The 15,383-nt window shown below is 36.0% G+C and overlaps 1 protein-coding gene across 1 annotated transcript in view; it reads left to right on the top strand.

The window, feature by feature from the left end:
* Positions 1-15,383, top strand: part of PTPN20 (protein tyrosine phosphatase non-receptor type 20) — a 103,999-nt gene that overhangs the window by 31,136 nt on the left and 57,480 nt on the right. The window contains exon 4 of the mRNA XM_087432929.1: positions 13,978-14,081. Within this exon, the coding sequence (XP_087289055.1) occupies positions 13,978-14,081 (104 nt within the window). The remainder of the gene's footprint in view (positions 1-13,977; positions 14,082-15,383) is intronic.

Genomic DNA, 15,383 nt, shown 5'->3' with positions numbered 1-15,383 from the left:
TGTTGTTTAAGCCATCCAGTCTGTGGTACTTTGTTATGACAGCCCTAGCAGACCAATACGGTAGTGTACCTCACAAAAAGAGATGGGAAGTGTTTCCTTCTCTTCAGTCTTATGAAAAATTGGTGTAGAATTGGTATTTTTCCTTGAATATTTTGTAGAATTTGCCAGTGAGGCTATTTGGGCCTGGTGTTTTCTCTGTGGGAGAATTTTTAATTATGAATTCAGATTATGTATTTCTTCTTGGGTAAGCTACCGTAGGTTGTGTCTTTAAAATTATTTGTTCATTTTATCTAAGTTGTCAGACTTACTGACATAAAATTGTTCATAATATTCCTTTAAATTTCTGTAGAAAATGTAGTGAGGTCCTCCCTTTCATTCCAGAGATTGTTAGTTTGTTCTGTCTTTTATTTCTCAATTCATCTGTCAAGATATTTATTTACCATTTATATTGATCTTTTCAGTGAACAAGACGTTGGTTCCATTTTATTGTTTTTCTCCTTATTTTATTGATTTCTGTTCTTACCACCATTTCCATTCTTCTGCTTCTTTGAATTTAATTTTCTCTTCTTTTTCTAATTTCTTAGAGTGGAAGTTTAGATCATTGGATTTTAGGCCTTTCTGTATTCCTCTTAGAAGTATCCAATGCTATACATGTCCACGAAACGTTACTTTGACTCTATCCTTAAAATTTCAATGTGCTGTTTTATTTACCTTTGTGAAGTTTAAGATAGTTTGTAGATCCCCTTGTGACTTCTTTGACTCATTGGTTAAATTGAAATTACTTGTTTGGTTTCCAGATATTTGGAGATTTCTCGTATATCTTATTATTACTGATTTCTAATTTATTTCCATTCTGATCTGCTGATATTTATATATTTTATAATTTGTATGATAAAATCTCTATAATTTCATAGCTTATAAATTTATTGAGAATTGTGTTTATGGCCCAATGTATGATCTTTGAGAATCTTTCGTGGACATTTGAATGTGTATTCTGTTGTTTTTGAGTGAAGTGTTCTATATACTTTTAAATTAGGACAATGTGAATTATAGTGTGTTTCAAGTCTTCCATATCTTTACTGATATTTTTTCTATTTGTTATTTCAAATTCTGAAAGAGTTTTGTAGATATGTATCTTTCTCCTTTCAATTATATTAGTTTTTTACTTCTTGTAATTTGAGGTTTTGCTATTAGTTGTATATATATTTTGAATTGTTTCTAATCTCAACCCCTTGTCATTATGTAGTGTCCTTCTTGATCCTTGGTACCATGCTTCCTTTGGAGGTCTACTTTGTGTGCTATTAATCTAGCTATTCCAGCTCTCCTTTGACTAGTGTTAGCAAGATATCTCATTTCCCTACTTTATTTTTTAAAGTTTGCTGAATCTCTGTTCAGTCTCTTTTTTCCACCCTCTGTGCTTCATTTTGGATAATTTATATTGCTATATGTTGACATACACTGATCTTTTCTTTTCTACTGTCTTATCTGCTATTAATTCCATCCAGTTCATATACTGTGTACAGTCATGTGTTTTTTAACAATAGGGACATGTTCTGAGAAATGCATTGTTAGGTGATTTCATTGTTGTGCAAACATCAGAGAGTATACTCTTACAAACTGAGATGGTATAGCCTACTACACACCTAGGCTATATGGTACTAATATTATGGGGTCACCATTGTGTATGTGGTTCATCATTGACTGAAATGTCTATGTGGTGCGTGACTGTATTTCATCTCTAGCAGTTCCATTTGGGTTTCATTTTTACATTTTTCATTTCTATTCTTATATTATTTTATTTCTTTGAACACCCTTATAAAATTTATAGTAGCTTGTTAAAGGTTCTTATTTACAAATTTCATCATCTGTTATTTCTAAGTGTTTTTCCATTGATTGACTTATCTCGTTATGGGCTATATTTTCCTGCTTCTTTGCATGCCTGTTAATTATCACCTGGATGCTGGACATTGTGAATTTTATGATTTTGGGTGCTGGGTTTTTTTTTTGTATTCTTTTAAAAAATGTTGGGTGCTTTTTGCCTTGCAGTTATGTTACTTGAAGTTCAAGTAACTTAATCCTTTTTGAGGCTGGCTGTTAAGCTTTTTATAGGTGATTCAGAGTAGCCGTGGTTCTGGGAATGATTTAGTTTTACTACTAAGTGTCTGTTCTGTGCACTGTCCCCAGTGACCCATGTATTATGAGGTCTCCTCATCCTGGCTTGTGAGAAAACAAACTGTTCCTAGCCCTTACTAACCTCTAGGAATTATCTGGCCTGCTGCTTTTCAGTGATTCTTCCTGGGCATCAGGGATTGTCCTCCACATATAAGCAGATCCATTCAGACTTCTCTTGCTCTGTATAGCTCCCTCTTCTCTGATACTCTGCCCCACAAATGCGACCTGCCCTAGCCTCTCTGAACTTTGACCTCTTTCTCCTCAGCTCAGGGAGATCACGGACTCCCTTTGGTTCCTTACCCTGAGCTGTAGCCTGGAAACAACTTGAGGCCTTAATCTGGGCAATTGTAAAGCTCACCTCATTTGTCTTTCCTCTCTCAGGGACCACAATCTGTTGTGCAGTGTCTGAAAATTGTTGTTTCATGTGTTTTGTCCTATTTTCTGGGTGTGATTAAGTCCTGCAACAGTCAATCCCTCATGGGAGGAGTGAAAGTCAGTGGTAGGGTATTTTAATTTTCATTTCTTTGTTTATTAGGTGACGCTGGGCATTTTTTTTAATTGAGGTCATAAAGGTTTATAACTGTGAAATTTCAGCTGTACATTATTATTTATAAGTTTTTGTATATACTGCATTGTGCTCACCACCAGTAGTCTAATTTGTATCCATCACCATATATATGTGCCCCTTTACCCCTTTCGCCCACCCCCCAACCCCCTTCACCTCTGGTACCACTAAACTGTTCTCTTTGTCCGTGTGTTTATCTTCCACATATGAGTGAAATCATGCGATGTTTGTCTTTCTCCGTCTGGATTATTTTGCTTAACATAATACCCATCCATGTTGTTGCGAGTGGGATGATTTTGGTTTTTTTTTTTGGCTGGGTATTATTCCATTGTATGTATATACCACATCTTCTTTATCCGTTTATCAGTTGGTGGGCACTTGGGTTGCTTCCACATCTTGGCTATTGTGAGTAATGCTGCGGTGAACATAGGGGTGCATAAATCTCTTTGGATTGTTGATTTCAAGTTGTTTGGATAAATACCCAGTAGTGGGATAGCTGGATTGTATGGTATTTCTATTTTTAATTTTTTGAGAAATCTCTATACTGTTTTCCATAGTGGCTGCACTAGTTTGCATTCCTACAAGCAGTGTATGAGGGTTCCCTTTTCTCTACATCCTTTCCAACATTTGTTATTTTTTGTCTTGGTGATTATAACCATTCTGACTGGTGTAAGGTAATATCTCATTGTAGTTTTGATTTACATTTCCATAATAATTAGTGATGTTGAACATCTTTTCATGTGTCTGTTGACCATCTGTAGATCTTCTTTGGAAAAATGTCTGTTTAGATCCTCTGCCCATTTTTTGATTGGGTTGTTTGTTTTTCTGTTGTTGAGTTGTATGAGTTCTTTATATATTTTGGAGATTAACCCCTTGTTGGATATATGATTTCCAAATGTTTTCTCCCAGTTGGTGGGTTGTCTTTTTCGTTTTGTTGATGGTTTCCTTTGCTTTGCAGAAGCTTTGTAGTCTGATGTAGTCCCATTTGTTAATTTTCTCTTTTGTTTCCCTTGCCTTAGTAGACATGGTATTTGAAAAGATACTGCTATGACTGATGTCAAAGAGTGTACTGCCTATATTTTCTTCTAGGAGTTTTATGGTTTTAGATCTTACATTCAAGTCTTTAATCCATTTTGAGTTAATGTTTGTGTATGGTGCAAGATAATGGTCTATTTTCATTCTTTTGCATGTGGCTATGCAGTTTTCCCAGCACCATTTATTGAAGAGACTTTCTTTTCTCCATTTTCTGTTCTTGGCTCCTTTGGTGAAGGTTAACTGTCCATAGATGTATGGTTTCATTTCTGGGCTTTCAGTTCTGTTCCATTGATGTGTGTGTGTCTGTTTTTGTACCAATACCATGCTGTTTTGATTACTATAGCTTTGTAGTATATTTTGAAGTCAGGGATTGTGATGCCTCCAGCTTTAGTCTTTTTTCTCAGGATTGCTTTGGCTATTCGGGATTTTGTGTTCCATATAAATTTTAGGATTCTCTGTTCAATTTCCGTGAAGAATGTCATTGGGATTCTGATTGGGCTTGCATTGAATCTGTAGATTACTTTAGGTAATATGGACATTTTAACTATGTTTATTCTTCTAATCCACGTGCATGGAATATCTATCTATTTCTTTTTTTTTTTTTTTTTTTTTTTTTTTTATTTTTTTTAAAGATTTTATTTATTCAGCTTTTTCCCCCCAAAGCCCCAGTAGACAGTTGTATGTCATAGGTTCACATCCTTCTAGTTGCTGTACGCGGGACTCGGCCTCGCGTTGGATGGAGAAGCGGTGCCTCCGGGCGCTCCCGGGATCCGAACCCGGGCCGCCAGCATCAGAGCGCGCGCACTCAACCACCAAGCCACAGAGCCGGCCCTATCTATCTATTTCTTTATGTCTTCTTCAATTTCTTTCAATAATGTCTTATAGTTTTCAGTGTATAGGTCTTTCACCTCTTTGGTTAAATTTATTCCTAGATATTTTATTCTTTTTGTAATGATTGTAATTGGGATTGTATTCTTGACTTCTCCTTCTGCTATTTCTTTATTAGTGTATAGAAATGCCACTGATTTTTCTAAGTTGATTTTGTATCCTCTAACTTTGTTGTAGTTGTTTATTATTTCTGATAGTTTTGTGATGGGTTCTTTAGGTTTTTTTTATAAATAGAGTCATGTCTTCTGCAAACAGCAAGAGTTTCACTTCTTCCTTTCTGATTTGGATTCCTTTTATTTCTTTTTCTTGCCTAATTGCTCTAGCCAAATCCTCCAGGACTATGTTGAATAGGAGTGGGGAGAGTGGGCATCCTCAGAAGGATGGCTTTTAGTTTTTCACCATTAAGTATGATGTTGGCTGTGGGTTTGTCATATATAGCCTTTATTATGTTGAGGTATTTTCCTTCTATACCCATTTTATTGGAAGTCTTTATCGTACATGGATGCTGAATCTTGTCAAATGCTTTCTCTGCATCTGTTGATAATCATGTGATTTTTATTCCTCATTCTGTTAATGTGGTATATCAGATTGATTCATTTGCAGATGTTGAACCAGTCCTGGTTTAACTGCGTCCCTGGTTTAAATCCTGCTTGCTTATGGTGTATGATCCTTTTAATGTGTTTCTGTATTCAGTTTGCCAGTACTTTGTTGAGGACTTTTTCATCTATGTTCATCAGCGATATTGGCCTGTAAATTTTCTTCTTTGTGTTGTCCTTGTCTGGTTTTGGTATCAGGGTAGTGTTGGCCTCACAGAATCAGTTAGGAAGCATTCTATCTTCTTCAAGTTTTTGGAATGGTTTGAGAAAGATGGGTATTAAATCTTCTTTGACTGTTTGGTAGAATTCTCCAGAGAAGCCATCTGGTCCTGGACTTTTGTTTGTTGGGAGGTTCTTGATTACTGTTTCAATCTCTTTACTTGTGATTGGTCTATTCAGAATATCTATTTCTTTTTGATCCAGTTTTGAGAGGTTGTATTGAGTCTAAGAATTTATCCATTGCTCCTAGGTTATTCAATTTGTGGGCATATAGTTTTTCATAGTATTCTCTTATAGTCCTTTGTATTTTTGTGGTATCTGTTGTAATTTGTCCTCTTTCATTTCTAATTTTATTTATTTGACCCTTCTCTCCTTTTTTCTTAGTGAGTCTGGCTAAGGGTTTGTCAATTTTTTTTATCTTCTCAAAGAACCATCTCTTAGTTTCATTGATCTTTTCTACTGTGTTTTTAGTCTCTATTTCATTTATTTCTGCTCTAATTTTTATTGTTTCCCTCTTTCTGCTAACTTTGGACTTTACTTGTTCTTTTTCTAGATCTGTTAGGTGTAGTTTAAGATTACTTATTTGAGATTTTCCTTGTTTGTTGAGGTGGGCCTGTATTGCCATGAATTTCCCTCTTATAACTGCTTTTGCTGCATCCCATAAGAGTTGTTATGTTGTATTTTCATTTGTCTCCGTGTATTTTTTAATTTCTCTTTTGATTTCTTCATTGATCCAGTGGTTGTTCAGTAGCATGTTGTTTTGTCTCCACCTATTTGTGACTTCCCTGTCTTTTTTCTTGTAGTTGATTTCTGGTTTTATAGCACTTTAGTCAGAAAAGATGCTTGGGATGATTTCAATCTTCTTAAATTTATTGAGGCTTGCCTTGTTTCCCAACATATGGTTTATCTTTGAGAATGTTCCATGTGTACTTGAGAAGAATGTATATTCTGCTGTTTCTGGATGGAGTGCTCTATATATATCTATTAAGTCCATCTCATCAAATGTATCATTTAAATTGACTATTTTCTTGTTGACTTTCTGTCTGGCTGATCTATCCATTCATGTAAGTGTGGTATTGAGGGTCCCCTACTATTATTGTGTTCCTGTTAATTCCTCCCTTTAGGTTTGTTAATAGTCATTTTATATACCTGGATGCTCCTGTGTTAGGTGCATATATATTCATAAGTGTTAGGCCCTCTTGGTGGAAAGTCCCTTTTATCATTATATATTGCCCCTCTTTGTCTCTCATTGTCTTTTTTATCTTGAAGTCTGCTTTGTCTGATATAAGTATAGCAACACCTGCTTTCTTTTGTTTGCCATTTGCTTGGAGTAATGTCTTCCATTCCTTTACTCTGAGTCTGTGTTTGTCTTTAGAGCTGAGATGTGTTTCCTGGAGGTAGTTAATTGTTGAGTCTTGTTTTTTTATCCATCCAGCTACTCTGTGTCTTTTGATTGGAGAATTCAATCTATTTATATTAGAGTGAATATTGATATATGACGGCTTAATACTGCCATTTTATCTCTTGTTTTCTGGTTCTGTGTTTCCATTATTTTCCATTTTATTTTGGGGCTTTTCTGTGGAGGCTTTCTCAGTGTTCTCTTTTGTTTTTTATGAATTGTGGTTCTGCTCTTATTTTTTGTTTAGTGGTTACTTTGAGATTTCTATAAAAGTTCTCACAGATGAGATAGTCCATTTTCTGATAGTCTCTTATGTTCATTAGCCTACACAGGTTCCATCCCTTTCCTCTTCCCCGTCTGAGTTATTGCTGTTAGAAATTATTATGTTTTGTGTCGTTAGTTTGTGACTAAGTTGAAGTGTTTCTAGTTAATTTTGATGCTTTTCTTCCCTTTATATTTTAAGTTATAATTAAGTATTTCCTTCCCTGTTCTGAAAGAGAGCTGAAGTTTTCTAATTTTGTCTGTCTATTTATCCCCTTGCTCAAAGCTTTGTAGACCTTTGCCTTTTTATTTCAGGTATGAGGGCATCCTTGATCATTTCTTGTAGAGGAGGTCTAGTGGTGATGAACTCCCTCAACTTTTGTTTATCTGGGAAAGCTTTTATTTCTCCATCATATCTGAAGGATATTTTCATTGGATATAGTATTCTTGCCTGAAAGTTTTTGTCATTCAGTATTTTGAATACATCATTCTATTCTCTCCTAGCCTGTAAGGTTTCTGCTGAGAAATCCACTGAAAGCCCGATAGGGGTTCCTTTGTAGGTTGTTTTCTTCTGTCTTGCTGCCCTTAATATTTTTCTTTGTCATTGACTTTTGCCAGTTTTACTATTATGTGCCTTGGGGAAAGTCTTTTACCACTGATGCAATTAGGAATTCTATTGGTTTCATGTACTTGTAAGTCTAGTTCTTTCCCTAGGTTTGGGAAATTCTCAGCTGTTATTTTTTTGAACAAGTTCTCTGCTCCTTTCTCCTTCTCTTCTCCCTCTGGAATACCTGTAATCCTCATGTTGCTTTTCCTAATTGAGTTGGATATTTCTTGAAGAATTTCTTCATTTTTTAAAAATCTTAGTTCTCTCTCCTCCTCCACTTAAAACGATTCTATATTTCTATCCTCTAAATCACTAATTCTTTCCTCTGTAACATCAGCTCTATTTTTTAAGGATTCTAGATTATTTTTTATTTCATTAATTGTGTTCTTCATATCCAAAATTTCTGTTTGTTTTTTTTTTTAATAATTTCAATCTTTTTAGTGAAGTATTCCTTCTTCTCATGAATTTTATTCCTGAGCTCATTGAACTGTTTCTCTGAGTTTTTTTGTAACTCGTTGAGTCTCTTTATGGCAGCTATTTTGAATTCTCTGTCATTTAGATTGTAAATTTCTGTGACTTCAGAGTTGGTTTCTGGAAAATTGTCCTTCTCCTTCTGCTCTGAATTATTGCTGTAGTTTCTCATGTTGTTTGATGAACTAATCTTTTGCCGGGGCATTTGTGGTAGTATCAGATTCCACCTGCTACCACGGGGGGAAGCAGGAGTTGTGTTTCAGATCCCACCCTGTCTGCTGGAAGTCGTGAGGTATTATAGGCGCTTACACCAGCTAGGAGAACGTTCATCTGGGTGCGTAGATCTGCTGCTGCCTCTTCTTAAGGTCACACTGACTGCTGTGCTTAGTGGATGGGGCTTCCTCATGGGGTCCATGCCTGGGCCACTCCTTGGGACCGCAACAGCGCTGTGGGCTCTCCCAGTTGGCGGGAAAGCAATCATGCGGGGGCTGAAGGCTGCTGCCACCTGCTTCCTCAGTGACGCTGAGTTGCGCTCCCCCCTTCAGGGGTGCAGCGGTACTATGGGCGTTTGCCACAGCCAGGAAATCATTCGCCCGGGCGTGCACATCTGCCACTGCCTCTTTCTCCAGTGGCACCGGTGGCTGTGCTTGTTGGGTGGGGCCTCTCCATGGGGTCTGAGCCCTGGCCACTCCGTGGGACTGCAGCGGCACTCTGGGTTCTCCCACCAGATGGAAAAGTGATCACACAGGGCCTCAGGGCTTCCATCACCTGTTCCCACAGTTGCGTGTGCTCCTACCCTCAGGGCCACAGTGGTACTATAGGCGCTCCAGACAGAAGAGCAGTTGCATACGTGCACAGGGCTGATGAGGGGCCAGAGAGTGCTTACCTATTTCCACCACCTCCCTGGAGTTAGTCCATCCACCTTCAGATGTATAGCTGTCTGAGTCTCTCAGGCATCCTGTTGTGCTATGTGGGTATCCTCTGTTGATAATGAATGTCCATTTAGGTGTAGTTCAAAGGGCAAGAGATACAGGGAACAGCTTACTCTGCCATGTTGCTAATGTCCTATCTGGGCATTTTTTATATATTTATTGGCCTGTAAGTTTTCTGTGAGTTGCTTGTTTATAATTCTTATGGACATGTTTTTCTTTTTAATTTGCCTCCCTAGTGTTTCAAGCTGCTTTCTTAGGTTTGCAGAATTCCCTATCCTTTGAGTCTTGGCATGAGGCAGTAGTTTCAGTGATATTCAATGTCAAAGGCTATGGGGGGATATGGTTCACTGTTAGCATTCAGTATCAGGAGTGTTAGACGTGCACCCTGCAGCATTCAGGGGACCATGTCTTACTGCCCAGCTTTTCTGATGGTTAAAGGAGTTACCCAGAGGACATGTGGTAAACTGTCTTTATTCTCCAATCAGCAATAGTTGGTTGCTGTTACTTGCAACTGAGAATATCAGCTAGTTTAATATAGTTTACTCATTTTTTTTTCTTTTGGCTTGTTTGTCTTCTTATTGAATTTTAAGCATTCTTTATATATCCTAGATATATTCTGTCTGTATATCACTTCTCCCTGGTGAATGTTTATTTTTTTTATCTTTGTTGATAATATCTTTTAACTGAATATTCAAAATTGTCAAAATTTTCTTCTATTAGTTGTGCTTTTATAATTCAAAAATCCGTTTCTGCCCTGAGATAATAAATATGGCCTCTTTTATTTTATTTTGCATATTTTGATCTTTGATCTCATTATGCTGTGAGGTAGGGATATAATCTTTTCTTTTTTCTGGTGGAGAAACCAATTGTCTCAACCCTATATATTTTAGTACTTTTCTCACTGATCTGCAATGCCACCACTATCAAATGGCAAATCCTCTTATGTGCTTGAGTCTGTTTTTGAATCCCTGTTCTCTTTTATTTATCTATTTTTCTATCCCTACACCAGTTCACACTATTTTGATTACTTTAGCCTATAATAAGTATTGATATCTGATAGGGCATTTTCTCCAATCAGTTCACCTTTTCCAGAGTTGTCTTTGCTTTTCTTAGACTTGTATTCTCTAGTTTGTCTACACACATATGCACATGCACACACATATACCCACACATCCTGCTCCAATTTTGATTGGATTTGCATTGAATCTATGGATTAATTTAGAGGATACTTACCATTATTATGATATTGAGTTTTCTCCTATATGAATATGGGTTCTTTATTTGTTTATTCTGTTTTTTGTACCCTTCAATAAAATTTTGCAATTTTCACTGCATACTTTTGGTTCAATTTATTTCTAGTTACCTTATATTTTTATTTTTATTGTGAATGACATATTTTCTTTTGTTGCAATGTATTGTTGGTTATTGTCAGTATATGGAATGTTTCTAATTTATTGATCTTGTATTAGCTCTCCTGTCAAACTTTCTTATTATTTCTAATAGTTTGATTATAGTCTGTTTAATTTTGTATGTAGACAATTACAGTATTTGCAAATAACAGTTTACTTGCTTTGTTTCCAACCCTTACGGCTTTTTGTTCTTTTTTCTTTCTTTTTATTGCTTGGGCCCTGTATCTTATACAATGTTAAGTAAGGGTAGTGGTGGCAGGCGTTCTTACATTTTCCTTAAAACAGAGCATGTCTTAAGTTTTACCATTAAGTATAATATTGGTTCAATTTTCTGAATAGGTAGACTTTTCTATAAGTTAAAGAAGTTCCCTCTATTTCTACCTTGAAAGACTATTGAATTTTTCAAATGAGTTTTCATTATATGTTCAGATGATAATGTGATTTCTGTCTTTTATTTATTTTTTTATTTTTTTACTAAGAAAGATTTGCCCAAGCTAACACCTGCCACCAATCTTCCTGTTTTTTTTCACTTAAGGAAGATTAGCCGGGAGCTAACATATGTGCCAGTCTTCCTCTATTTTATAAGTGGGTCACTACCACAGCATGGCTGGTGAGTGGTGTAGGTCCACACCTGGGATCTGAACCCGCGAACCCAGGCTGTCAAAGCAGAGTGCGGGAACTTAACCACTATGCTGCCAGGCTGGCCCCTGTTAAAATTTTTTAGTATTCCGATTTACATTGATAGATTTTTCTGATACTGAGCATATTGATATTTCAATTCTTGTGATAAAACTAACTTACTCTACACATTTTTTCCTTTGCATCATTTAGTAATATTTTTTTTTAGGACTTTTGCATCTGTGTTCATTTTTGAGTTTGGCTTATAATTTTTCTTACTTGTGTTTTACTTGTTTTCATGTCAGGATTTTACTAACCTTTTAATATAAATCAGGTAACTTTAAAAAAAGTTCTCCAAAACAATTTACATAAGAAAGAGATTTTTGTTCATTGAAAGTTTGATAAAATCTCATCTGGAAACCTGTTTGGGCCCAGATGCCTTTCTTCTCCTGAGGGTGAGGTTTTTGCTTATTGGTTTAATTTTTTAAATGGTTATTATACTATGCAGGCTTTCCACATATTTGTGAGTAGATTTTGATAATTTATAATTCTCTATAAAAGTTTCCATTTCATCAGATTTGTCTAAAGATGCTCATAATATTTGCTTATTATTTTTAAAAAGGATAGTTGGATCTGGGCTGTGCCTTTTTTCACTTTAAGTGTTATCAGTTGAGTAGTGAAAGAGATTTGTGTATTTTTAAGTCTTTTTCAAATAACTTGTCTTTGATTTTGTTGATTATTCTGTTGTTTTAGTTTATTTTCTATTTGCTACTTTTCTTTATCGTATCTTCCATTCTACTTTTTTTTGGGGTTTCCTCAGTTATTCTTGGCCTTTATGATTGAAAACGAAATTCATTTTTGTCAGTTTTTTTGTTTTTCTGTATAAATGTATTTAAAACTATACATTTCCCCCTTAAACACAGCTTTAGCTATTCCATATTAGTTTTGATATGTTGTCCTTTCATTGATATTTTTTAATATATACTTATGAAATTAATTCATATGTTATAATAGTTCATAATTTCTCTTGGATTTCTTTTTTTTTCTTTTTTTGGTGAGGAAGATTAGCTCTGAGCTAACATCTGTTGCCAATCCTCCTCTTTTGCTGAGGAAGATTGTCTCTGGGCTAACATCTGTGCCCATCTTCCTCTACTTTATATGTGGGACACCTGCCACAGCATGGCTTGACAAGCGGTGCTTAGGTCCACACCCGGGATCCGAACCCACAAACCCTGGGCCACTGAAGTGGAGTGTGCGAACCCAACCTCTACGCCACTGGGCCGGCCTCATATTTGATTTCCTTTTTAACACATTCAGGAATGCACTTTTTAGTTTCCAAAGTACTTGTTCACTATATTTTTTACTGTTGATTTTGTAATATGCCATGTCACAAAATTTCTAAATTGTAATATTTAAGGCTGTCATGATATACGAAATAGTACTCTGAGTGCTCAATTCTAAAATCAGAGAAATTATCTCCCTTGGCCTCTATCTGAAAGATTCTGTGCACTGAAATTAGCAGAATAATTAGCATCAAGCCTATAATAAAACCAGCAATTAGTTTCCTAGGGATGATTCATATTACATTCCTCAATAAAGCCTAAAACAACTTTCTATATATACATTAACATATTTCTAATTTATTTATTATTAATCCAAGAAGTTAAAGTGAGACTTATATAACACACTATTCTTTATCCAAAAAGTAGACTCTGAAACACAGAAGAACTGTATTCTGTAGATCCCAGTGCATAGGTTCTGTAGGTTGTATATATTTAGGATTTACTGAAGAGTACTTTCTTGAATAACATGGAAGTAGGAACAAAGGGATTGCTTGAAAATCTACTTCCTGAGGATAATCCTAGAAGAAGGATCATGTTTGCTATGCTATTTTTTCAAAGGAGGGATAGAAATGATTAATATTGGAGTGCCTGAGGCTATTTGGCTTCTTCCTAGCAGTGACTCCTCACAGACTCACGCTTTTGTTTCCATTAGTTGGAGTGCATGCTGATAACCAGTCTATTTTTGTTCCCAAAGCTGATTATGTTCCATTGATTAATTTTTCAATTATAAAACTGACTTAAATATTGCACAGCCTGATGTATGAAGAGGGAGGAGGAAGGTGCTTTGGAATAATTCCATAAAATTCACTCAGTTAAAAGGAAAAAAATACTTTCAAATTTGGTATGAGTGAGAAGAAAAAGATAAGTTAGCCAGAAAATATAAAAATTGAAAGGATTCTACATTCAGAGATGAATGTAGTTTCATGGTTTTATTCCTCTGTAAGTTAAAATTTAGTTGAAACTACAGAATATAAAATACAGGTTTTCTCGTGTAAGAAACACAGAACAACAACCCAAGGACTCAGACTTAAGGAAACTGGCAAAAGGACAAAGTAGAATAAGCGCAGTTGAATAAAGAGCTGCTAAAATGTAGTCTGTAGGTTAAAGATATAGACTGAATTATATGTTTTACCAAAATCTATTCTCATTTATTATCATATGATTTTTCACTTTTAACCCATTGAAGAGCAGTAAAAATCCATTCACCTAATAATAATCCATTTTTGAGTTTCTGTAATAGAGTCTGTATTTGAAAGGTAAAATTGAATTTATTAATAACTTTTGAACCTAAAAAAAAAAAAAAAAGAAATGATTAATATTGGAAATAAAGATGAGATGACTCTAAAACAGGAAAAGTAGGGGAAAATTCCCCTCATGGAGCCTTGCTTTTCTCAGTAAGGCTCAACCTTTCCTTCTGTGTATCCCTTTGCCTTTGATCGATGCTTTCCTTCTCTTTGTTCAGGAAAAGATCAGAAGGGAGATGACAGTGATACAAAAGACCTGCATTTCTGGGAGACTTCACCTTCATCAAGTGAGGAAAAGACATTGAGACCAGTGACCCATGAGGTAAAACTAGAAGAAGAGAGATCCCTGCTAATGGACTGTGGCTAATGCCCAAATCCCTGACCAAGCTCTCTAAGGAATAGGCATTTCTTTTGTTCTCCTTACCACAGTGATTTCTCAATTCTGTGTTACTCTGATGTTGAAGATCACCAAAATAGGGATTCCAAAGAGTGAGACTTTTTGCAACTCTAAAGAAAATCCTTTTTGGTGCTATTCTGGAAATTTTACTTATTGTGGCATCTATTTCATTTTGTTCTACTAAAGAGATAAAAATAAATTTCACATAAAATTTGAAGGACTTTAGATATACTGATGATGGAATTTTTAATTGATAGAGACAGCATGGGGCAGTGTCTCCAAACTATGGGAAAGTAGAGGATTGCAAAAGATATGGGGCAAAAATTCTCACTTGGACACATTACCTTCCTCGTGGAGATACTGCCAGGGTTAGAGCACAACACGGGAAATGCATTTTCATCTGGTGGATGCCTTCCATTTTTATCTCTTATGGAATCTGCTGGAGCTTTGGGACTTCCATCGTGTTGCTGTCCTCATACTCACTTTCTGCAAGTTCCAGCATTAACAGAGAGAAAAATCACTACCAAGAGCAAGCACTGCTTCTCCCACTTGCCTAGTTCAGCTGCCACCCCCACCCAGGGCTGACAGTTGTGCTGCGGCTTTGAAAAACAACCTTGTGGTTTGTTGTTCTCTCAAATAAGAGTCTGTCCATTCCTCTGTGACATGTAAGGTGGCCATCAAGACTACCATCACATCTTTGGCTGGCAGTCTCTAACTCTTAGTGTACTGCTGGGCTCTCAGTCCCACTGTTGATACTATTCTCTGATCAGAATGATTTTGTACTTGTAGGAGAGACGATTTGGAAGTGAGCATCTTCATAGAATGTCCTGAGTAGATCCTTTATGTAACCGTACTTGACTCCCTTCTAGAACTGAGTACGTTTTATCGTTTTTTTTCTCCCTCTATGTTTTATGGCTTGACCCATCTAGGATGAGTTTTGATGTGCTTTAAAGTTTCCTTTTAGAAAAGAGTATCTTAGAACATTTCTGGATGGTTTTTAGAGTATGTTGGGAAAATCAGCTGATTTTATCAGAATTTGCTTTTCTTACATTTCGTGACTCAATTAATATAGCCACTGATACCCTTTCATTTATGATGCTGTCCCTAGGAATTGTCTAGACTCATAGACTTGTAGATGGTTAGATTTGGAAGGTAAATAAAGAAATTTTTATTCCAACACTCATTTGAGAGGTGAAGACACTAAGTCCCAGAGAGCTGAAATGATTT

This window comes from Ceratotherium simum, chromosome 6 (assembly GCF_057802395.1).
Source record: "Ceratotherium simum simum isolate JZ-2026a chromosome 6, ASM5780239v1, whole genome shotgun sequence".
Classification (NCBI taxonomy): domain Eukaryota; kingdom Metazoa; phylum Chordata; class Mammalia; order Perissodactyla; family Rhinocerotidae; genus Ceratotherium; species Ceratotherium simum.
The sequence above is the reverse complement of the archived record's forward strand: the minus strand, read 5'-3'. Positions and strand labels throughout refer to the sequence as shown.